Genomic DNA, 25,451 nt, shown 5'->3' with positions numbered 1-25,451 from the left:
AGGCATGGCCCTTTTGTTCCTTTCTTTTTCCTTTCTGAGAACACCTTTGGGGAAGTGTGCTCCTCTAGGACTCTCCGGGTTCGTGTGGGCTTGGTGGGATCATGGCACAGGCGGCTAGGGCTCCCCCACCAGCCCTTGCAACACGAGCCCGGCTTCCTGGAGACCAAAACCACAAGCAGAGCGTAGAGTCATGAGATCTCACAGGCTGAGTTTGGTTGCTTGTGTGTAGGAGAGAGCAGCAGAGAGAAAGACACCAACAGGAACAGAAAGGGCAGCCCAGGAGAGACGGGCACACAGCGTCCTCCTCCAGGCCCAGGATGGTGCTTCCCGTGGACAGGCACGCGTAGCAGTCAGAGATGGTGCAAGACATGTGGCTCTTCTTGGGAATCGCTGGATGGCTGACGGCAGCCCTCTCAGGTAGCCACCCTTCTGTCACCTCTTGCCACTCCGGCTGGGTCCTACCCTCTTGGCCCCTTTCTGGTAGTCTCCTCGTGGCCACCTTTCTGGAGCCTGTTAGCAAGACATGACCAGGAGGCCCTGGCTGGGGTGACAGCCCTGGGGCTTGGAGAGGGGCTGAAATGTGGCTGGGCAGTGCTGCTATCCAAAGAGTCCTCCTGGGAGTGAGGTGTTGAGGCTCCGCGGGGCCCCGGGATCTGAGGAGGGAGACACACCTCCCACCAGTAGGCTGGGAACTCCCCCTGCCCCATTTCTTACCAGCTCACAGGAAGGAGCCTCACCTTCCAGAGAGAAAGGAACATGATAGTCCTATTTTCGACGCCAAAGCTAAAGCTCGGGGCTCACCAGATCCTAAAACCCAAACTCAGAACTCCCAACAATCAGTCGCTGGTGGCTTTGGAACAACCTCTTGGGGTAGTTGAGGGCACAGATAAGCAGGAATGCTCTTGAGAACCACGCCTCGCCATTCTGACTGCCTCCGAGTGCCAAGGTACCCTCCCCACTTGGGCCCTGGACCAGGTGGCCACAGAGCTGCGCTTACTAAATTCTTGGGCCCAAGGACCTGTGTGGGAGACAGTCCAAGCCAGCCAGAGCTGGGCAGGGGCCAGAGATGCAGGAGCTCCTGTCCTGTCAGGTGCTCCCATTGGGGACACAGCACTCAGCTTGGGGGGAAGAGGTCCACCCTGCAAAAGGGGAATCTGGTGTTTCAATTTGGTGTGAGGGAGACTCAGGAAGGCCATGTCAGGCACAGGCATTGAGCTGGCTCCTGGGCTGGGAGCATGTGGGGAGCTCCGGGGGGTGGTCTCTTCTCTCAGTCTCCATCTGCAGGTTGTGCTCCAAGCCCCTGATGGCACACTGGTTCAAGGAAAGCCACTTGGCTCTGGGAGCCGCAAATCTGTGCGTTTTCGGCCTGCAAGGGTCAGGCCTTGGCTTTGCGTCCCTGGCTTGGCCAGCATTTCCCCAGGCGGCTCCTGGCACTCAGCTTTCTTCAGCTCTGAGCTGAGAGCAGGCGATGGGAGAGGCCCTCCGTCCACCTCTCCATCAGAGCCCCCTCCTCTGCCCTCGCCAGGAGGCCTAGCCGTCGACTCAGGATGAAGTCAGGGTCAGAAAGGTCCATGGCCGACTCCACCCAGGGCTTCAGATCAGCTCTTCCTCGCAGAATGAGAACCGGGGGTCCTCGTGCTAGAGCCCATGGGCCGGCTGGTCCAGTGGGCCAAGAGAACAGGCCTTGAAAACTGCCTGAAGGGGAGCAGGGACCTCAGGGGCCAGGACAGAGCTTAGAGGGTCAGAGCTGGTCCTTCGAGCCCAGCTCCCTACCGGTCAGTCTCTCTTGCCCCAAGAGCTGCCCGGCCCACCAATTCCCGGCATCATGCTCTCCTTGGTGTTTTTGAAACTCTGTTGATGTTCAATTGACTCACTTTTTGTTACAAATACAAGTTTAGTTTTGAAAGGAAAGTTTACATCACGGTTGTAAATGGAAAACCAATATCATTTGCCATAAATAAAAGGTAAAGAGAAGCATTAGAATGAATGGCAGCAAAAAAACCATTTTGGAACCGCGGGGTTGTGGCCCACGCCTGTCATCCCAGCGACTCGGGAGATTGAGGCAGGAGGATTGCAAGTTTGAGGCCAGCCTCAGCAATTTAGCAAGACCCTGTCTCAAAAGAAAATAGAAAAGTGGTTGGGGACATAGCTCAGTCGTAAAGCACCCCTGCGTTCAACCCCCTGGAACAAGGGGGAAAATCTGTTAATATTCTAGCTGAAAGTTGGAAGCATGCCAAGGACCTTGAGTCTGAAGCTCAAGGGCACCTCCTTGCTAAAGGGGTGATATGAAGGAGGTGATGAAGACCTTGGCTCCAATTGCTTTCTTCTACTAGGCTTTTCGGAGGGACCGAGGCTCTGAGCAGGGTGCAGCTCCCTCACTGTGATGTAGTGGCATTCAGAGCTACTCCCTGAGACTGTGCAGGGCCACACATGGTCTGATTTTTCCTGCTGAGAAACACAGCCTGGTGGGAAGGGCTTTCTGGGCAGAAGAAAAACTGCACCCCAAAGCAGGCTAGCATCCCAGCTCCAGGGCCCACGGGAGGGAGGCTGAGCCGCCAGCCCGTGGCTTGTCTGAGCTGCTTGCTGCCTGTCCTGGTCCTCTGTGTCCTAGATCTGCATGTGGGGCGGGGGGGTCTGTTTGGGGCCAACCATGTTTGGGGAAAGGAATTAGAGCCTCTAAAGAGAAAAGGGAAATGATGAAGAATAGGGAGGAAGAGAAACCGAGAACGAGGCCTGGGGACTTCCAGGACCTGGAGCCCAGGAGCTACGAGGTCCAAAGCCTGAGTGGGCTGCCTGGCCCTGCTGGGCCTTCAGGCTGCTAGAGTCTGGCCCTCTGACCACTGGCAGACCTCCCTGCCCTGCTCCAGCTCTCAGGCCTGGGTCTCCCACGGCTCTCACTCTGCCCAGGTGGCCTGGGTTCTGGGGTGGCCTCTTGCAGGGACTTTATGTTGTTTGGGTGACCAGGACTTTAGGGATCCAGGCCTTCTGATTTTGCTGCTGTTGCTCCCTGCAGCCCTCAGTCCAGAACCCTCCAATTCTGTGGGTCCATTTCCTGATCTGTCCACTGGGGAGGAAGGGGGCAGAGAAAAGGAACTCTCACTGGGGAGGATGGATGGGGTCAGGAGACGTGAAGCTTTGGCCCAGTCCTGCCGCTAATTCACCATGCAGCCAGCTGCTGGCCTCCTCTGGAACTGTTTTCCTGTCCGTGGAAGGGGAGTGTTTGGGGCAGAACTCATAAGGGCCCGTGCAGACCCAACTCTCTGAGGTGGTCACACAGAACCAGGCCCAGGACTCTAATCCCATCAGTGCCGTAGGTGGTAAGGTCCTTAAGGGCTGCATTTGTGTGCTGAAAAGGCAGTTTGTGGTTACTTTAACAATATTTTGGGCTGGGCCTATGGTTCAGTGGTGGAGCACTTGCCTAGCATGCACAAGGCCCTGGGTTTTATCACCGGCCTTGTGCAAAGGGAAAAGCAAGAAAAAAAATATTTGCCTCTTATTAAAAAATTTAAGATGGGGCCAGGGATATAGCTTACAGGTAGAGCACTTACTTATCCTGTGTGAAGCCCTGAGTTTGATCCCTGTACCACAAAAACAAAAAAAACAGATGGATAAAAAATAAAAATTTAAGAATCTGGTTTTTTTCCCCCTTAACTTGCAAATTCAGCACACAGACATCATTTTATCAATAAGCCCATTGATTTTTAACAATGACTTTCATAAAGTCTTTGATATTTGAACCAACCAAGCTGAACAGAGTAAGCGTCCTTAAATAATACATGACCTTGACATCTGCAGCTAATGAATTCCCTTAGATCTGTGCTGTCCGACATGGTAGCCACTAGAAACACACTTAAAATGTGGTAGTTCAAATTGAGACAGGTAAAGTGTAGAATATATAGCAGATTCTGAAGGTGAGTTCAAAGAAAGGATTTAATCTGTAATCATAGTTACTTGGGAGGCTGAGGCAGGAGGAGTTCAAGCTTGAGGTCAGCCTTGGTAGCGTAATAAGACTCTGGATCAAAGTAAAAATTTTTCAAAAGGGTTGAGGATATAGCTCAGCGGTAAAGTACTTGCATAGCATGCTTGAGGGCCTGGGTTCAATCCTGAGTACCCCCCCAAAAAAAGTAATTTATCTCATTAATAAATTGTTAATTACATGTTGAAATGACAATATTTTAGATATGGAGGGTTACTATAATCAAGTTTGCCTCCCTTTTTGCTTTAAACGTGGTTACTAGCAAGCTTTAAAATACACATGTCGCTTGCATTATATTTATACTGAATGCCACCGCCTTTGATATTCTAAATTGCATTTATGAATTTAATGAATCCCATTTTCTTCCTTTTAATTCTTAATTTTGTGGTTCTGGGGATGGAACCCAAACTGCTGTCTGAGTGGAGTGGGAGTCAAGCTCCCTACCACCTGGGGACACCCGGCTCCATGGGTCCCATTTTCTTACAGAATAGAAAACAAGGGCAGGGGTGTAGCTCAGTGGTGGGGAGCTGGCTGAGCACGCGGGAGACCCCGGCTCCCGTCCTCAGCACTGCAAAAGCAAAACGAAAAGATCTTCCCAAGAATTTCAGAGGAGGCTTTTAGTTCTTAAAAAACTGAGATGGGCCCCGACTACTCAGATCTGGTAAATATTCTAATGGCACTCACAGGCATTGCGGAGTTCCCCTAAATGTTAAACTTGAAATTTGAATTGAAGCCCGTGACTCCATCACATCTGTAAAAAACTCTAATGGCCCATAAGTTCTAAATCCTCCCAAACTCAGGACTTCAGGCCCCAACACACAGAACTAGACCCACTCAGTAAAAAAGTACAGCTCCTAGGGATTTTTGTTCATTTTCTTGTCTCCACTTTCTGAAGTTTAATCTTCCTGGGATTAAAAGCCCCCTACTAAGGAGAAATCAATTGTGAAATCAGGTGACTTGGGTTATCCCAAGCAGGTTGGAATTTTCCATCTCAGTGGACTTGAGTTCAGGTCAGTTTTTTTTGTTGTTTTGCCAAAATTAAGATATAGTTCCCCCAGGCTGCTGCTGACGGACATGTTGCATCCTTCGGGACAGCTCGTGCCCTCCCAGCAGGCTGGTCCCTCGCCCCCCAACCTCTGCATCCAAATGACACCAACCTAATCCTCTACATCTGTCTCCTCACGCTAAGGGGCTCCCCATTTGATTTGGATTAAATTCAATGCACACATTTATTTTCTGTTCGCCTTTCTTTGCACATTCTTCCTGTTTGCAAGACTCTATCTTTGGGCTGGTGATGCGGCTCAGCAGCAGAGCGCTTGCCTAGCACATGCAAGGCCCTGGTTTCAATCCCCAGCACCAAAAATAACCAAATAAATAAAAAGACTAGGTGTCACAGGTGTAGCCATAATGTGGGACCAGCTTAGTGTGGCTGTCTAGGTGCAGGCTGGAGACTGGTGAGGACAGTTAGCATGGCCATTACCGCAAGGGCCATCCAGGATGGTGGGACTGGTACACTGACCCAGATGATCACAGAGGGATCTGGAATGAGCCAGATACACTGCCTCCGTGTTCAGCCATTTCCCAATAGGAATTCTACTGGGCTCTAGCTGTTGGAGTCTGAGGCTAAGGAACCAGCCTTCTCCCTGGGCAGGTAGAAACAGGCAGGTGGCCCTGACTGAGGCTTCAGGATGGGGGCTGGAGGGCCTCCGAGAGCTGCCTAATTGGAAGAGCACCCAGGTACGAGGCCACCTTCCCCCGGCCTGGACCACAGACGTGAAACCACTGACTTGGACGCCCACGCCGGGTGCTAGGCCTGCACCCTGTGGGGCTGGCGTCCCCAGCTCCGGTCTGCTTTGCCAGCCACAGTTTTCTCTGACTCTCCCCTCATCCTCTGCAGTGGTCTACCTGGCCTGGGGTGTGCAGGGTCAGAGCATGGGGAGTGGCCCAGAGCTCTCTTCCAGGGGCCTCTCATTCTAACCTCCTTTACCTCACCATCCACTTAATGCTCCTTTAATTGATGCTTTGTTTTATTTTTGTTTAAGGAACTAACCACCTAATGAACTGCTGTGTTTATTTTTGTGGTGCTGGGGATTGAACCCAGGAGTGCTTTTCCACTGAGCTCTGTCCCCAGCCTATTTTATTTAGTTGCTTTTTAAATTTTGAGGCAAGGTCTCACTAAGTTGCCCAGGCCGCCCTCAAACTTGTGATCCTCCTGCCTCAGCCTCCTGGATCACAAGGATTATAGGAATGGGCCTCCATGCCTGGCTTAATCGATGTTTTATAGTGCAAACACATTTATTTTTAGAAGAAACTGTATATGGCTCACTCGAAAGGAAAGCAAATGTAAAGCAGGATCGTGAGGGTAATGGTGAAAACAAACTTAATGGACCCCAAACCGTGTCATTCAATCCTAGCGGATGCTTTGCTATTTTTTTTTTTTCTGGAACGGAGCCGTGTGGGTATGGAAAGGCATCATAATGGCCAAAATAAAGATAAAGGGACATTTACTTCCTCATGTAACTTAATGGCACATGTGTCTGGTTGGTGACACCTGACCATTGTTCGTACCTTGGTGTATGTGCTTCTTGCTTTGAAAACACTGATCCAGAGGAGCTGGGCACCATGCCCCTTACAGGATTCAGGAGGAGGCCGCCTGCCTAGCGGCCTGAGGACATTCTGGATGGAAGGGCCCCAGACCAAGCAGGCCCCAGACACCTAGCAAGCTCCTGCATTTCCCTGGTGAGCCATGAAGTTGGGGGTGGTATGCAAACCATGCTCCCCACTTCAGCTCTGGGAAACGGAGCCCCTGCAACCTGAGGAAGAGAAGGAGCCCTCGGGGGAGGGGAGGTAAGGTAGGAATGGAGTTTTGAAACTACCTCTGACCTTCACTTGCAGGGTCATCTGAGACACGTGTCTTCTTTTCTCTGACCCCAGTGCCTCCCTGGAAAAAAAAAAATGGGCAAATTGAACACTAAGGATGTTGCTTAAAAATCCTTTCCCTCTAAGTATGGTCCAGGGCACCTCAGAGGCGGGGAGCAGGGCGGCTGGCTGTGAGCAGCAGAATTCAGCTCTAGGTTGGGCTACAACTCTAGCTGGGATCCTGGGGTCAGGCGGGCTTAGGTTTCCCGTTCTAGTCTGCATGACCCTGAGGTTGATTCTGTGCTGCACGTGAGAGATAAAGCTCCCAGCTCACCAAGGTGTAAAAGTCAATTTAGATAATGCTTCTGAAAAATACCCAAGCAAAATGCAGTGCTCAAAAAAAAAAAAATGTTAGCTTATAAATGTTGCAAGACCAGGTCAACGAATCCCTGTGCAGAGGAACACAGGGTTTGGTAGTTAACGCTATTTGCTCGATGAGCTTGTTGACCCACGTGGCAAACCCATTTTATAGATGAGGAAACTGAGGTTTAGCGAGGCTTAAGAAATGTGTCCAAAATATGTAGCTGGTAAGTGCCAGGACTTGGGCTTAGTCTCCCGCAGGCAGTGCAAGGCTCCTCAGTCACAAGAGAGTGGCCTGGCTTGGGTCCAGGAGGGCTGTTCTCAGTGCTCCTCCACATGCCATCCCCCCCCCCCCGGGCTGGTGACCTCCCCTCGGAGTTCAGCAGCAGCTGTGAGGGGTCTGACTCCCAGCGGGGGTCCTGGGACACCCTCCCTGAAAGGCCTCTTGGCCCCAGATGAGAGGGAGCCCGGCTCCCCTGCCCACGGTGGCCCCGCTTTCCTACCAGTTGTCAAGTGGATCAGGGCCAAGAAGGAAGGCAAAGTCAAAGCGGCGCCGTGAGCCAAGGGAGAGCTTCCCTGAGGGGAGGCTTCGTCTCTGTGCATTTATTCAGCACCTGCTGTGTGCCAGGCCCTGTGCTGGCGCTGAGATATGAAAGGTTTCTAGTGTGACCAGGGTCAGCATAGGAATGGCAGCTTACCACCCTCACTGCAGGGACTCACCATCCTCCAAGTCTCTCCTTGGAAGGCTCACCCCACACCGGGACTCCTCCAAGCCAGAGTCTGTGGAGGGAAGAACGGCACCATCTGGGGTTGACTAGTCGGCCCCGTACCCCGCCGAGCTGGAACTATCGCCCCCATTTAGAGGGTGGGGAAACTGAGGCTCGGAGAGTTATGTAGCTCATCCCCCGTGGTACCTGATGCTGAATTTAAAAGTCCATGTCTGTTCATCTCCTGAATCCTCACTCGAAATCCTTTCGATTTAGGGTGTCTCAGGGAGCTGGGAGTCAGGGCAGGGAGGACGGGACAAGGCTGTTTTTCAGAAAGGGGGACATTGCTGTCTCAGAGAGTATGGCATTGAGGAACAGAAGGTGTTAGTACACAGAGAAGGGTGCCGGGAACATTCTGGGCACAAAGGCGTTTTAAAAGGAGGGCGAGCGAGAACTGGTGTGGGAGCTGATCGAGCGCCAGTATCGACTTCCTGGTCTTGGCCACCTGCTCTAGCCATGTAACCAGGAAGCTGGGCAGTGGCTACACGGCACGTCTCTGCGCTATGTTTGCAATTTCTTGTTATAATTCTTCTATAATTTCAAAATTAAAAGTTAAGGGAAGGAAAAGGATTTCAGGCAGAAAGATTCACGGAAGCAGAAACCTGAAGGTGGGACAGCCCATGAGGGGCTGGCTGTGGGGACTGACCCTCGGCTAGCCCCATTGATCTCAGGGGTCCTGTTGGGTGGGGGAGGCCACAATTTCCAGGGAGTTGCAGTCGAGGCTCCTCCCGGCTGTTGTGTCGGGAGGATGTCATGAGCTGACAGCCGTGAGAACACCACACACCGCGACCGACGGAGCGATGTGCACACCCAAGATGCACACCTACCCGGGCAGTGGCAGGGACAGTGGCCTCAGGGCACAACTCTGTAAATACATAAAACTGCCTTCTCATGGATTTATGATCAACGATCCCCATTTTACTGATTGAGTGACTGAGGCCCGGGGAGGTGAAAGGACTCTTCCTGGTTTGTAGCAGGTAGCAGATCTCTAACTCGACCTCCATCTCCATCTCCTCCATCTCTCAGCCCTAGAAATCGGGCTCAAGATTTCTGCAGGAAAGTCCTCGCCCTGGTCTCTGGATACTTTCCACACCCCACCCACCCTCAGCTGGGCTGTCAAGGACCCGCGTAGAGCCATCTCTGTGGCGGCCAGCCTGGGTAGCTGCGCTGAGCCTCGGCTTCCCCAGCTGGGCAGCAGTGTCAAGGGCAGTCCTCAGAGCCCAGGGGTGGGTGCAGCTCCATGAGAGGTGGGCGGTGGGGCACTTGGAGAAAGACGGGGCTTCCTGGGAAGGCTGGCCTGCTAGGAGACCCCCTGGGCCCCCACAGCCAGGGCAAGAGCTCACGAGATGGGGCCGCAGAGGGAGAACCCAGAGGGCCCAGGTTTCCACCCACAACTTCATGGGCTCCTGTGGCCCCACTGCCTTCTGCCTGAATACCGCCCCTGAGAGAGGCCATGAGGCGCCCGGCAGGGTGTCGGGTGGAGGAGGCTGAGTGGCCGGGCCTCTGGCCCTTGGGTGATCCTGGATAGGTCCCCAAATCGGGAAAGTGATTCCTGCTTTCCTCTGCAAGGGAGGGTGCCCTGGGTCTCCGCTGTGTTTGGGCACACGTTAGAAGATCCAGCCTCTACACTTCCGGCCACTCCTAACCTCTGGGGGGGACTCCAGGTGGCACCAGCAGATGCCCAGATCCCCTCTGGAGTCCCCCCCACCCGGCCAGATCACCATAGTGGTTAGGTGTGGAGCACAGGCTGTGAAGAGAAACCTCAGATCTGGGGGTGGCTCAGGGGAGCCCACCCGAGCACCCCACTTCCACTGCGGAGGTCACCTCCTGCTCTGTCTCAGGCTGGACATGGAGGTACAGTCACTGTCTTCAGAGCCAGAAGCAAAGCTGAGCTCTGTCCATTTTATATAAGAGCAAACTGCTGCCCTGAGACCTTAAGCGGTACGATCGGCGGCTACCGCCCTGGGACCTGAGTCGCCTGCTGGCCACTGGCCCACCCCCACCAGCTGCCTCTTTCTGAATGGCCTTGGGGATAGATTTTATGCGCCTGTCAGCATGTTTTTTGCTGGGGTGTTCGTCAGTACCAGAAGGGGATCCTAGGGGCAGGCAGAGGCGGGGGGAGGGTGGCACATCGACTGCCAGCTGCCCACCCCCACTGTGCCGGGAGCCTTGCATCCCTTCTCCCATCCAGGGATCATGCTCTCCCAAGGAATTAAGCCACTGGAGAAATATGTGGCCCTGCCCAGATGGGCTTCTAGGAATACAGCAGCGTCCAAGCTGGAAGGAACCCAGAGAGCCAGCCGTGGGGTCCTCTCATTTGTCAGAACGTGGGAAGGGAGGCTCCTGAGGTCCAGAGCCCCGTGAGAAGCCGCCTCTGCAGGTCCCACCAGGGCCTCTTCCCACGCGGTACCCCACGCATGCTCAGCTCCCCACCTCCCTGCAAGGTGGCCGGGCAGACTGGGTTCAGCGTGAGCACCGGTGACCCTGGGCTCTGATGTCCCTGCTGGGGGAGGCGAGGGGTGGTCTGTACTGCAGCTCTGCCGAGCCCGCCCAGCTGCCTCAGTCTCTGGGCTCCAGCATCTTCTCCCAGGGCTTCTTAAACGGTTTATTTCAGCATGATTTCTGACCTACTGAGACACTGCAGGACTAACACAGCAAGTTCCAGATGCAGGCTCCGACTGCTTAGAGAATGCCATTTGCTTTATCATGTCTATATTTTTTTCTCTGACCTTTTACTTTTTTCCTGGACCATTTGAGACTAGGTTGGGGAAATAAATACTCCAATACATTTTTTATTTTGTTTCTTTTTGCTGCTGTTTTTGTTTTCAAGACCCAGTTGCTATTTTATCCATTCTGGTCTCGATTGAGAGCTCCCGTCTCAGCCTCCCAGGTAGCTGAGACCACAGGCACGCACTACCACACCCAGCAGATGATAACCTTTACGACAAAAGAAAATTCTGTTCAATGTGCTGCATTTAATTCTCACTTCTCATTCTTCTCCTTTGATCTTGAGCACTTCCTGAGATTTTCTTTCTCTTGGATGACGTTGATCTTAAAGCATACGGGCCACGTGTTCTGTAAAATGTCCCTCCTCTGAGTGTGTCTGATCATTCCTCCTAACTAGTTTTAGATCATGCCTCTTTGGAAAGGAATACCACAGATGTGATGTGTGTCCTTCTCCGGGCACCGTCAGCAAGTGTGTGGTATCACTTGTCTTTTGCTTAGCCTAATTGATATCCCGGCTAAGGTGTCATCTGCTGAGGGTCTCCACTGTAAAGTTTCTCTTGGCCCCTTTTGTAATCCTGTAGGCAGATCCTTGGAGAATAGGTAAAGATCTTGGTGCCCTCCCGCCAGTTGTGACATTATGAATGATCCTAACCTAAGTCGGTTCTTCTAATTATGGTTACCTGGCGGTGATGTCATTCGGCTCCATCATCCCCTCTATGTTTATCTTTATCGACTGGGTATCCTTGGCTGGATCCTGGGTGGGAGCCAGCAGAAGGCTTGTAGGAATGAGTCAAGTAGGAGCGCTCCCGCAGGCCACCATCTTGCCCTGCCTCAGATTTTGGAGGTTGGCTCCATTCCTCTCCGCCACTATGGCCAGTTCTCATTTGTCACCTCTCTGCTATCATGTGTGGGTGCCATTTTCAGTCACAGAGGTCATGGAACAAAGCCCTAGTCTTCAAGGAGCTTATAGTTGAAGGAGAGACGTGAACAAGCAAGTAAACACATTTTTAGAGTAGCATAATGTCAGAAAGGAAGGGGGCCGACCTGCTAGAGGGGATTTCGGAGGAATGGGAGAATGGGGGAGAAATGAAGTTGGAGAGGTTGGCGGGGTGGGGGGCATAGGTACTGGGGTTTAGGATTATTTCAAGGGAAAGGAGAAATCATCAGAGAGTTTTGAGCGTAGGAGTCTGTGATGCGATCTTCCCTTCGTGTGTACAAAATTACTCAACGAGTATTTTTTACATCAACACCTTTTCCAAATCTAAGTTTATTTAAATCTAGAAATCTTCCTTCGCTACCATATGTCTGGAACCAATACTACTTCAGGGAACAGGATAGACCCAAATACACACATAAAACTTGGAGAAAGAAGGCGTTGGTGCTCAGCCTGCCTGTCCAAGCCAGAGTGAGCTCTTCCTTTGTGACAAAGTGTGGGGTGTCAGGGGCTGAGCAGCCCCCCGCTGAGATTTCTTTGCAGGAGTAAGGAATTGGAAAAGGCATAATTTGCTTATTGTGTGATTCAACGCTATTTCATCTTGCATCTTCAATTGCCTTCTGAACCCAGGCTGGCATGGGAAATGGTTCACTAATTGGTAGAAGCAGCAGGTGGCAGAGGCCGCCAGGGCTGCCTGGCACAGGAGAAAAGCAACGTACAATCTGAGGTGGGGGGCCGGGAGGGTACCCCCGACTCCTGCAGCCAGACCTCACGGGGTCCAACCCAGTCTCTGACCACGGAGAAACTGAGGCCCCGAACAGGGGCAGGGACTTACCCAGGGTCCTAGTCAAAGCTGGCCTCAATTCTCCCGGCTCTCTGCACTCCCACCCAATTCTGGCTGAAAGTTTAGACATGATGTCAACATTAGTCATCCTTATTGTAAAAACCTTGCAGCGACCACATTAAAAGGCCTGAAGAGAGAGAAAGGCAATCTCACCCAGCACCTTGGCACAGCACAGTCATTCGTTGGTGGAGGAGGGAATTTTTGAAGTCCCGGGAGTGTCCCGGTCATCTCCGGGGCTCATGGCTTTGGGCTGGTTTTCGTCCACATTGGTGAGGTGGCCGTGGACGTGTGGATTCTGGGATTTGTGTTGATTTCAGCCTCCACTGAGAACTTGGGCAAGTTCCAGGACCTCTGAGCTAAGATGGGTACAACCCAGAGGTCAGATCCCCAGCTTCTGTGCTGTCGATGGAGCTCCTTGAAGACCCCGATGGATAATTTTTGGTCACCTGCAACTATGGGGCTCAGTTCTCAGCCACCTCATCATAACCCCGAAATGCAGCCCTGCAAGGCTTTTGTGTGCTGACAGACTCCGTGGGTACTGGAAGTGAAGGATGGCATCTCCCTCCATCTTGCCAGCTTCTCTCCTCCCTTCTAGAACTCTCTAGAAGCTCCTCTGAGCTCCCGCCCCTGGAGGACTTTTTCTTTTTTTGTGGTGCTGAGGATTGAACCCAGGGCCTTGTGCATGCCAGGCGAGCACTGTACCAACTGAGCCATGTCCCCAGCCCTGGAAGCCATTTTTTGTTGCTGGGCCTGGGTGTAAAAGTGGGTGACTTCATTTCCTAGGGCTGTCACAGCCAAGTATCACAGACTGAGTGACACAAACAACAGAAATTTATGTTCACACAGTTCTGGAGGCTAGAAGTCCAAGATCCAGGTGTCAGCTGTGAGGGAGAACCTGCTCCAAGCCCACCATAGCTTCTAGAGGTTTCCTGGCAGCCCCTGGCCCGCCTTTGGTTTGCATCAACGTCTTCCCAATCTCTGCCTTCATTTTAATACGGCTTTCTGCTACAAAGGTATTTGTGTCCTAATTTTAGGACACCTATTGGATTAGGGTCCACCCTCCTGACCTCATTTTAACTTGATCACCTCTTTAAAGACCTTCAAGTAAGGTCCCATTTGAAGTACTGGGACATAACATTCCAGCATATCTTTTCAGGGTGGGGGGACACAATTCAGTCTACGGTAGCGGGTGTGTACGTGGGTCATTACTGTAGGTTCAGGCAGAAGTGAAAAATCCCAAGCCTACACTACTCAGGAGTGGCATCTCTGGATCATGATGATGGACATGTTTTCCAGAGTGACTGTACCAAGTCTGTGCCCCAGCAGTGGACCCGTGGCCTGCCCTTTTACCCAGTCTCCTTGCCCATCAAGGGTGCAGAGTGTCCCCCTGTGGCCGGGCCTCCCTTGGACCACTAAGGCCGGGGACTTTCCTGTGTTTGTGGTCCTGTGGCTCCTCGTCTGCCACGTGCCTGTTCCTTCCTGGTGCCGGGTTTCCCTCTCTCACCTTTTCCTTTTCCTTTCCAGAGGAAGCTCTCCATTAGTGCAGGCGAGGAGAGGCGGGGGGGGGGAAGTGAGGGTGACTTTTCTGGCCTCATCTGTGTGTGTGTGTGTGTGTGTGTGGTACTAGGGATTGCTCTACCACCGAACTGCACCCACAGTCCTTTTTATTTTTATTTGATTTTTTGAGATAGGGTCTCCATACATTATCCAGGCTGGTCTCCAACTTGCAATCCTCCTACCTCAGCCTCCTGAGTATCGGGATTATAGGTGTGCACCACCGCATGGGGCTCTGTCCTCACGCTGTAACTGAAAGCTGCTCATCCCGGATACCCCTTCAGGGGAGAGGCAGGAAACCTTTTTGAGTCACAGTCTCTTTCGGGAGCCCGCAGGCCAGGAGCAATGGAGAGTTTAGAGTGCTCTGGATTTCAAAAAGATGATAGTGTATGGTCATTATCCATTATGTAATGCCTCAGCAGGGGACAGGTCAGCTGCTGCAATCAAATCCCTTCACACTTCTGTAGCAACATGTGCAGTTATTCACACCACAGGGAGTAAGTCAAGGCCATGAAGGTCCTCATAGGGATCCAGGTCAGGTCCTGCCACCGAGAGTTATGGAAATGCCTTCAAGTGGGGAAGCTCCGGGGCTTCCCTTGCAGTAAGGGGTGGTGCAAGAGGGTTCCCAGAATGCCACTGGCCAGGTCCCTGGGTGCCTGTTCCCTCTTCGACACCAGTACAGGCATGAAGAGGAAGCTGGGGATTTGAACACACACCTGGGTTTCCCAAGTCCACACACTTCTAACTCCATGAAACTGGCTTCTCTGCTCCCCAGGACTCCAAAGTTTGGAAGCAAAGAGGCCAACCACAGGGGCAGGCTGGAGTGAGTGGGGGGGGAGGCTGAGCCAGACCTTCACCCCAAAACTGTGGGTGCTAGGTGCTGGAGGCTGAGGTGCCCTCCCCAACCTCTTCAAAGGTTCCCAAGCACTCATCCTACTAAGGAAGTGACCAAACATGTCTCCAAGTGTCACTGGCCCCAGGCGGAAGGGCTACAGACTTTGCACCACAGAGAGAGGCATTGACCAAAGACACTCAGAGGCTGAGAGAGCCACAGCGCATTCCCGGCCTTAAAGTCAGGGCTTGCATGCCTTTTCCGGGAAGCCCAGGGACCCCCTTGATGCCAGGCTAATGGTGGATCAAAGTGTGTGTGCGTAGAGGCGTACAGAGAGAGAAGCACGTCACCCCCTACGGTCGCTCCTCCTTATCCATTCACTGTGGAAGGTGCATGTTAGACAGCTCAGGCTGGGCCAAGGCCTGGATGTCTACTTCTCTCCATTGCTTTTTCATCCCTGAAGACTCCTACTCACCCTCTAAAACCCCTCCAATTCGTCCCTTGTTCTTTGAAGTTAAAATTATTCTCTCCTCCCTCTGTTTTTTTCCCCAGAACACTTTATTCTCAGCCCTAGGATAGCACTTATATCCGATCATCATCAACTGTAAGCCCATCTGTGCCCTCCACAGGGGCATGGGCCAGGCACAGAGCTGATTGAGAGTGAGGAATCAATGGCGGATGAATGAATGGCTGAGCGTTCAGAGAAGTGAGCCCTGGAGGGCTGTGGGCTCCTCAAAGGCAATCTAGATGTGACTTGCAGAGGGGAGCGTGGGGTGATGGTGCATGGGACAGGGGAGAGTGTGGTTGGGATGTAGAAAGTTCTGAAGTCAAATCCTGGGTCCACTTCTTAGTAGCTGTGACCTTGGAGAGACCGTCCCATGCTGCTGAGCCTCAGTGTTCTGACCTGAAACGCTGAGACTTCACAGGCCCCTACAGAGGACTGAGGAGTGTGCTCGTCTGTAAACGGGGTAGGCGGCGGCTGTTCAGAGGCTACCTCCCTTCCAAGAACCCACGTTCATTTCCTGAACTTGAACCCCTGGGTCCACTTGGACCCTGAGCCACATGGAGCCACATGGCCACTGGCCACTGCCAGTCCCCAGCAATTAAGGACATGTGGAGGTCACAGAGCATCCGGCTGAACATCCGCAGCTTCTCTGTGAACCCGGATTTAGTAAAAGAGAGGAGGTGGGTGGTGGGTGGGAGAGGGGACCCGTGGGCACAGGGGACAAGCAGGTAGCCGGGGCTGGTCCCAGTTTCCAGCCCAGGCGAAAGTGCCGCCTGTCTTAGAAGGACCCTGTTTCCTGCCAAGAAGGGATGCCAAAGACTTCCGGGGGCTCCTGGGCGCCCCACCTCGAGGTGCCTTCTCTTAGAGGTTTTAGGCCACCTTGAACGGTCTCAGCCTCTCCTCCCGGAGTGGGGACAGTTTTCACACCCGGGTTGCATCCACCCAGAAACTGCTGCTTCGGCAACTCTGGGCGACTGAAGCAGGGCCCCTCCGAAAGCCAGTGGGTGGGGACAGGCCCCCTGGGAAACCCTGCAGGCCGGCGGTTCCAGCTCCATTCCTCCAGCCTGCAGGGCCCAGCGCGCCTCCCCAGAGGACCATGCTCTGGGGGATTTCATTCTCGAGTTCAGTCTCTTGAGTCTCTAGCCCAAAGCACCAGGCCCGTGCTCCTTCCAGCCTTTGCTCCTGCTCTGTCCTCTGCTCAGCATGCCCTTCTCCCTCCTCTCACTTGTCCAGGCCACCTACTGTCATGGGAAGGGTGCATCTGGGCGATAAACTTGGGTCTGAATCCCAGCTCTGTGGACTCCAAGCTGTGTGACCTGGAGTGGGCAGCTGAGTTTCTCTGAGCTTCTTTGTGGGTAAATGGGTTTTGAAATAGCACTTCCTCATGGGTTGTAAGACGTATCGAACACAGAGGAAGTCCTCGGTAAATGTGGGGCTGCTCCCCTGCCCAGCGACACGCTCCTTGACCTTTAAGCCCTAGCCCAAAGGTCACCTTTCCTGTGATACATCCTGGACTCTGGTCAGCTCCGCCTGGTCCGAGCAGACCTCTCGCTCCTCTGGGTTCCTCCAGTACGGTAGCCGGGACTCTGTCCACAGAAACGATTCTAGTTGGCTCTTGCCACTCAGACCTCCTAGGTGGACGCTGCAGGGGTGGCCGGGGTCCCTCGCCTCCACCTTCCTCAGAGAGGAACAGGCCTTGGAAATGCTGGGGAAGGTGTGGTGAGTTCTAGAGGTTTCCATCCATAATAGGGGCAGCTAGGATTTGTTGAGCACTTACCGGGCACCCTGAGGTGATGAGAGGGTGTGATTAGGGGAGCCCAGGAGACCCTCTGTCTGGGTTCAATCCCCCCTCTGCCTCTTATGAGCTCCAGAGTTCCTTCACCTCCTGAATCCTGAATTCTCTCATCTATAGTGGTGATAACAATCATGTTCACCTCTGAGCGCTGTTAAGAGCTTTGCCATGGTTTTCCCAGCAGGGCACAAAGATCCCTGGCACAGCACACTGGCATGGCTCGATTTACCAACGTTTTCCACATATGGTTGTTTTAAAAAATTATTTTTTTTAATTTTGATCACTAAAAATCATATATTCTAAATTGTCACAGAATTAAGAAAATACAGAAAGACAAAAGGAAAAAACTTTCCAATGATGCTGCCTTCAGATAGCGATGGTGACTCCCCTGTGACAGAATCTTCCAGACCCGAGGGAGATATTGCAAACTCACAGAAATGAGTTTTGAGGATTTTAACAGGGCATCCAACCCCACTCCCACTTAAGAGATATGGAAATTTCCACCATTTGCTCAGATCTAACAAGGACATAATTAATAAGAAGGGAGACTGTCCTTCCCCACTCAGAGCACGGGATTGTCTTTCCTCCCATGCTTTTAGGCTCTCATTACACAAAAAGGCCTCCATGCTCCGTGGGTGATACTGGGGCACGAGATGTGTTTTGGGTGGATGGTTTTCTCCTGCAGAATCTTCTACAACTTACACTTATCATTGTCTCTAACATCCATCTAAGTAGGGGCGAGGGGAGATCTAGTTCATTCATTTAACGGGAGAATCCAGTCTATGATACAACACAGTATATTTATTTCCAACCAGTGGACTATTGTTACCGTACTTCTAATTTTCTTCTGTTACAAACAGTGGACATCCCTGAGACTATCCTATTTTCTGGGATATATGTATCACATAAAGGTATAGTCTGGGGATTAAGGATCTTGAGCTTTATTTATTGTCAGTACTTTTTTAATTATTTATTTTATATTTTTTTTAAAGAGAGAGGAGAGAGAGAGAGAGAGAGAGAGAGAGAGAGAGAGAGAGAGAGAGAGAATTTTTTAATATTTATTTTTTAGTTTTTGGCAGACACAACATCTTTGTTTTGTATGTGGTGCTGAGGATCGAACCCGGGCTGTATGCGCACCAGGCGAGCACGCTACCACTTGAGCCACATCCCCGGCTCTTATTATTTACTTTAAAAAAAAAAAAAACTTTTTTCATTGTAGATAGACCTTTATTTTTAAAATTTATTTATATGTGGTGCTGAGAATCGAACCCAGTGCCTCACACATGCCTGGCAAGTTGCTACCACTGAGCCCCAGCCCCAGCCCCTATCGTCAGCACTTTTTAATGCATCATTTTCTAAAGACACAGTCATCCTTTATATGGAGCTTGTGATCTGCTTTTCCACCCTCTGAGCATGGGCGAGCACATGCATCTATCTTCTTGGGCACTTATGGAGGCCCAGGAGCTGGATTTGTCTTGTGAGTGTGCATCAGTCCTATGAGGCTTTCCCAGCCATGAGGTGAGGGGAGATTTGCCCAAGGTCACACCAGAGTAAAGAGGAAGCTGGGTTTGGAGCCCAGACATTTGACTCTGATCCCATGCACCTTCTGCTGCCCAAGACCTGGTAGGTAGTTTTCTCCTCCCGGATCTAAGGGCTCCATGCAAGACCTCCCTGTGAATAGGACTCTACAGGAGGGACCTGGACCTCCCCCTCCCCCACTCAGTGGTCTGAATTCTACGGCAGACCAAGATGATGGGTTCCATGAACGTCCAGTGTTTCTGCCCCTGTGGGTTTTCTTGGAGCCAAATCCTCACAGTGATCCCTTGGGATTTTGACTGAGGGACTCATGACCCTCCATATGGAGGAGTCTCATCTTAACACCTGGTAGCTGCAAAAAAATAAATAAAAATAAAGCACAGCCCAGGCAAGCCTTGAGGCCGAGACCAGAACCTCTTCTTTTAGAGAAACTCCCATTGCCATGGCAACTGCAGCCCACCGCTCCTCTCCAGGAACACCTGTCGCCATCTTTGCAGAGCCTTCCAGGGAAGCCAGCCGGCAGGTTGTGAGTGAGGGGGTTCTAACAAGGCTCAGAAGAAAAATGGGGAGGGAGGAGGGAAGGTGCAGCCCTGGGGAACTGGACTTGGTCCTTTGGAGAAGTCTAAGGGGCCCTCAGAGCCATCTCGATGCCCAGGATGGAATGAATGTGGAATGAATGGCCAACTGCCCTCTCCTGTCCACTCGGACTGTACTAGAGGAAGGAAGTGTGATGGGGAATCATAACAAGAGTACCTGCCAAATCTCAAGTCCCAAGCACTTTCCATACATCATCCACAAACCCCTCAAAGCAATCCTGTGTGGCCTGCCTCCGGTGCCCAGAGCCCCATCAGAGCCCAAACCCAGCTGGGCTTAGAGACTTCCCCCAGGTCTCACAGGTCGTGATCCACAGAGTTGGTTCCGATTGCTGTTGTTTTTTTCTGTTTCCAAAGTCCCTCTTCTATGACAAAAAGAGTGTACTGAGTTTGGAGGCTGTGACACAGATGGATGGGTGCCTGGGGAAGGTGGCACCTCTTCTCCTCTCTAGATCATTCCACTTACACTTATCTCTCAAATACCCGCCCCAGCTCCCAGCCCAGGGAGCGAGTTCAGCCAATGTTAATGGAATTGAACGCAGGCCAGCAACAGACTCATTTCTCAGCCTTCCAGGGGAACGGGGCCCACACGCTCTCACTTTCTCGGGCAGGCGGGGGAGTTCCAGAAATTTAACATACCCCGGAGCCTATCGTGTTGCATTGATCTCACCGTCCGCTTCTTCACGGCAGAGATTATGAGTTGTCCTTTACCTCTCCTTGGATTCGGTGGTGGAGGAGGGGCGGATTAAAACCCAGGCATGCGTGGAAGGTGACATGCAGGGGCACGTCCTCTGCTGCGTGACATGGTGGCAAAGTCTGAAAAGTCTGCCTTTCTTTGGCCTGAGTGACTGAAATCCTTCAGCCCTGGGACTCAGTGAGCCTTTGCCCTCTACTTCTCTGGGTCAATCAGGTGCCTAGTTTTCTTTGGGTCCCCAAGCCTTTCCTAATTATAATGGAAAAGTATAAAAACAGACAAAATAACACCACAACTGTAAAATAATACCACAACCTGTAACGACTGGCTTTCCCTTTGGCCCTAAAGGGAGAGAAGTAACTCCAGCCTTTCTGCGTTTGGAGACCCCAGAGGGTATAAGCTGGTGCAGTTAATGCAGTAGGTCTCCCGTGTGAGCGAGAGTGACAGATCCAAAGAAGCCCCCAGCATAGCTGCAGTTTGTTGAGACAAAGCACAGTCAGCCCATCTGGGTGTTCAAAGGCAGAACACGGTCATCCTTTCTGATCCAATCATGTTTCTGGTGTAAGCCAGCCCGACACTTCTCCCCAGTTTTAACAGAACAGCATGGTTTTTCTTCTTTGCAGTTGCCTGAGTGATTGCTCACCACCAACAACACTAAGCGAATCTCTAAACCCCTCCCGACAGCAGGAGCACCCTCCCAGGGCTCCTCCCCTGCTAATTCCATGATTCTGCTAGTTCTAGATCCTTCCAAATGGTCTGTCTCTCCAGCCTCAGAATTGAAAAGAGGGATGTTAGTGACGGAGCCAGGTGTGGGAAGGTGTGGGCACAGCTTGTGGCTGGAGGACCCACCTCTTGTCCCTGCTGTGAGGGGCTGTGGGACAAATGTCTCCCTGGGCCCCCTGCCCTGTGGGGAGGAAGGTCTCCTAGTGGCTGCTCATCTTTGGAGTCAGGGACACCCCCCCCCCCCCGCCGTGCATGCTGGGCTGTGTTACTGGTGCTGGGGAGAGGGGAGAGGGGGGTGATGGTTTCTAAGCTCAGGGCTGGCTGAGCACCGCGGATCCAGGAGAAGTTTGGAAGATCACCTGGGGCTGTCGCCACTCCCTGCCTTCCTCCCTTGGCATGGTCACCCAAGCAGAAAACAATGTGAGTCTCCAACCCAGGGGGAGGGAGTGATTAAGAATGCAACCCTGGGGTCCAAAAAAACAAGAGCAAAACGCTCTGTACCTCAGTTTCCCCACCTGATAGACTGCCGAGGAGAATTACATGGGTTCATTCCTCTAAAGTCACTTTGAAAGGGTTGGGTGGGTAAAATGACTGTCTAAAAGCCAGCTGTCACTGCTGAGCGGGTTTATGTCTTGGGGTCTCCCTTTTCCCTATCAGAACATGGGGAGCCTCACAACATCCTTCTCTTATCTGCATCTTGGACTTGGGATAAAAAGTAGGTAACTGTTCCCATCAGGAGGGTGGGAAATAGAATACTAGGCACCTCTGGTTGCCTCTCGAACGTCCTGGGAACGTTGGTGCAGCTGGCCACCCACTGCAACTCAGGGCCAAGGGCAGGCAGGTGTTTGGGGACTGCTTCCTGAACCAGCCTGAGCCAGGGCATTGGGGGGCAGGCCCGCCTGGGTGCTCACAGCCTCTGTCTCCTTGCTGAAGACACAAAAGACTGATCTGCCTACCTGAGATGATGGTGGTCTCCAGGTCAGCAGAGGCTGTTAATTAAATATGTTAAAGTAATAGATAACTTTACTTACCCCAATATATCAAAACTATTGTCATTTCAACATGCTACCTGGGAAACAATTACTAGTGAACCATTTTTACATTTTTTTTTCCTCACTCAATCTTTACAACACAGGGTGGATTTTACCAGGGAAGTACATCTCAATTTGGACACCAAAGTCTTCATTAGCGATACTCCATCTGTATTTAGATGTTAACTTTTCTCCCACGTCATTAAGAACTGTTTATAGCCAGGCAAGGAGGCACTCACCTGTAATCCCAGCAGCTCAGGAGGATCACAAGTTCAAGACCAGCCTCAGAAACTTAGCAAGGTCCTAAACAATCTGTCTCAAAATAAAAAAATAAATAAATAAATAACGTGGGCTGGGATGTGGCTCAGTGGTCAAGCACTTCTGGGCTCAATCACGGGTACTAAAATAAAGGAACTCTTTATAGTTTTCAGCAAATATTTTTAATGTGCTGTTTCTAACCAATCCCCCAGTCATTTTTAGACAATTTTCTTATCTCCAGGTCTGGGCTATTGTTTCGTGGCTTGTTTTGGATTTTGTTGTTTTACTATGAGAAACAACACGGCCGGAAGCTTTTGCCTCCAAAGCAAAGTGCTTCAGAGCTCTGTGCTCCCTCGTGCAGTGATTAAATGTCATCTCGTCTCACCCTCACCACAAGCCTGCAACCTGAGTACACCTCTGTGGGGGTGGGTACTCGAGATTAAATCCAGGGACCACGGAGCTCCATTCCCAGCCCTTTTTATTTTTGATTTTGAGACAAGGGTCTCACTAAGTTGCTGAGGCTGGCCTCAAACTTGCAATCCTCCTGCTTCAACCTCCCAAGTGGCTAGGATCACTGGGGTGCACCACCATGCCGGCCTCCTGGGTACCTCTTATTGGCAGCTCACAGAGGGACAACCTGAGACTCAGAGGGTTTCAGTGATTTGCCTGAGTCATGCCAATTAGACGGGAAAAGGCATCTCAAACCACCAAATTCGAAGGTGTGGACTCTGGTCTCTATGGAAGGGTATTTGGGACATTTCTTTGGGAGACGTTTCAGAAATGGAAATACTAGACCCAAAGGGCCTGGTTTGCTGCAGCTCCTGTCGTTAAAGGCTGTTGACACATGGACTTGCAAACGCTCTCCGTGGATCTCCTCTTCTGGCAGGTGACACATGCCACACTTCCCACACTCGTTCTTTTTGTAGCTCCCACCTCCGTCTTTCTATAACCTCCACTCTCCCTGCCTCCTCCCCCTGCATCCCCTCGGCTACCATTTATTGTGCACCTACTTGTTTCCCAGGGCCTCTAGTGGTGCCACCCTCCTTTCTGGTACTCACCTTCCCCCCGGTGGCTGGTGGTCCCCGGCAGTGTTCCTGTGTGCCCCCAAGACACCTGAGGATCTGTCCCCGGAGTGTGCGCTGGCACTGGGAAGGCCAGGGGGGCCTGGGCTTTCTTCAGTGTCTACACCTCCTCTCTCCCCAAGTCCCTCACGGGAAATCCCAGGGGCCCGGGGGAAACAGGAGACCCCAGAGCCCCATCTCCTCCGTCTCTGGACCAGGAGGCTCTTGGGTGCTCTCACTCCTGCTGTGCCCAGTCCCTTGAGCTGCCCCTTCCCTCACCCAGGGTCCCGTCCAGCTCAGGGGCTTCCGCTGGGGACTGGCTTGAAGGGCTGCTCCTTCCTGGGCTGGGGGGCTCCCAGCTCCTTTCTCCTCCCCCACCCTTTCCTCTTCTTGGTCTGTCACTTTCTAAAACACAGGGCACAGCTCAGGATGATTTCTAGGGACACACCAGAAACTTTTAGGCGGTGAATGAACTTAGCATTAAGTAACAGTGCGTCGTGTGGTAAAGAGAATTCAGTGATCATCCTCGGTTCCTTCTGATTCTGTCAAAGAACTGGTCTATTTGCGGATGACGGTGTTCCACGCCACTTCTAACACGGTTTCAGTTGTGCTCTGTTTATTTTAACACCATCTATTTTAAGCAAACCCTCTAAAACACATCTTTACGTCTGGGTAGTATTTTTGCATGTCAGCCCGTGTAACTGATTCTGCATACACGAAGCCATAGCACAGGCGATTCTTCAAAGCACGGCCTTTAAAAAACTGCTTCTCTTCATCACTCTCCTCTCTGTGTCTTGCTTCCCCCCCGGACCCAACGTGAAAATCCCTCCAGGGGATCTGGGTCTGCGTCTTCCTTTATAAGAGCTGACGAGGCCCCACGCTGGAACTGGAACCGCAGGTTCCCCCCCCCAGACGGATCTTCACTCCACCAATTTTTTGTCTTTCAAAAACCTCATAATGAACATTTTTTATGTCCAGGTATCTTAAGGCAGTAAAGCAAATCCACAGGTTTCTTTTCAAATACATTTAATGCATTAAAAAAAAATAGAACTAACTTGAGGTTAGTTAACTTCAGGGCCAGGCAAGACAGGTAACGGGGACCAGAAGCGCTCACCTCGCCATGCTCCTGTGTGCAGAGGCCAGGAAGGAAGGGCAGCTCAAGGTTGCTTTTGCTTGCTGTTTCAATAGCACCGGAGAACACCAAAGCCAGGCTCATGCCTTGGGAACAGGGACCGTAAAATACCTGTGACACAAAAACCAAAATGCCTGAGTAAAAACCATGTCACTCAACTGCCTTGGAGACAGCTGTCCTCGAAACTGGCAGCTGCCTGCTCTCTCTTCCCTTCGGTCAGTCAGTCAACAAACAGCACACACTAGGGCACAGGGCTGACCCAGCCTTGGGCCCTGCCCACCTGGATTTTCTGGTCTGGAAGAACCCTTTTGTGACTTAACTTATGAGAGAATGATCCTCCACACCCAGAGAGAAAAGCAGAACTGAGTTAGAGTTCCAATACACACAAGGTCATACAGCCATATCCTCTACTCACACACAGTCCCTCCTGCTCACCCACGTGGGTGTGCACACACATACGCACACTGTAGCCAGCGCCACAATCTCCTGTCCCCCTCTTCCTGCACATATACAAATAATTGAAAGCTACACGGGAGCACTGGGATTGTTGCTGTGGGAACCAGAATTCTGAAATCCCAACTTGTGGGCATCTAAATTATTGCTCTGAATATTACATTCGCTGCAGAGTTGTGCTCTGAATTCTGAGCCATTTCCCCTTCAGGGTTCAGGCTGGGCAGCCAACCAGGGAGCTAGCGAGGAAGGGCAATTAAAGCCTGATTACTTCCTGTCGGGGTGATGGAGTGGCCCCGACAGCACTCACAGGAGGACTGTATCTGCTGGATGTGTGTGTGAGCGCGTGTGCATGCTCATGCTGATGGGGCGTGGGTCCACGGGATGTTCTAGGTGAGGCCCTGAGAATGTGCAGTAGCATGCCCAAACCTTCTGCTTCTGCTTCTGGCCAGGCCCAGATGCCCAAGACTGTAGTAACAACTACAGCCCCAGATCTTCATGGCTTAGCACAAAAGAGCTCTGTTCCTTCTCATACGAAACCTAGCCTGGGTCAACATCCCCTCCACCTCCTAGTGCATCTGGAACCCAGGGCATCTAATATCCCACAGGATGAAGGAGGCTCGCCTCCTCTGCCCTGCATTGGCCCGGAAGTGGACACATGTCATTCTGCCCAGATCATAATGGCCCAAACTTAAGTGTGTGAGAAACAGGGAATGCCCAGGGGCTCACCTGTGAGCATGTGGGCCCCTGCCACAGCTCTCCCCTCAGGCTTGCAAACTAGAACATTCTGGGCCAGAGTGGGATGAACTCCTTGGGGACAGTT

At 51.9% G+C, this 25,451-nt stretch overlaps 1 protein-coding gene across 1 annotated transcript in view; it reads left to right on the top strand.

The window, feature by feature from the left end:
• Window positions 1-318: 318 nt before the first annotated feature.
• Window positions 319-25,451, top strand: part of Cd6 (CD6 molecule) — a 37,369-nt gene continuing 12,236 nt past the window's right edge. Inside the window, exon 1 of the mRNA XM_077797502.1 lies at window positions 319-417. Coding sequence (XP_077653628.1) covers window positions 357-417 — 61 coding nt within the window. The 5' untranslated portion in view covers window positions 319-356. The remainder of the gene's footprint in view (window positions 418-25,451) is intronic.

The sequence above is a fragment of the Urocitellus parryii genome, chromosome 4 (assembly GCF_045843805.1).
Source record: "Urocitellus parryii isolate mUroPar1 chromosome 4, mUroPar1.hap1, whole genome shotgun sequence".
Classification (NCBI taxonomy): Eukaryota; Metazoa; Chordata; class Mammalia; order Rodentia; family Sciuridae; genus Urocitellus; species Urocitellus parryii.
Note: the sequence above shows the minus strand (reverse complement) of the source record. Positions and strands in the feature narration are given on the sequence as shown.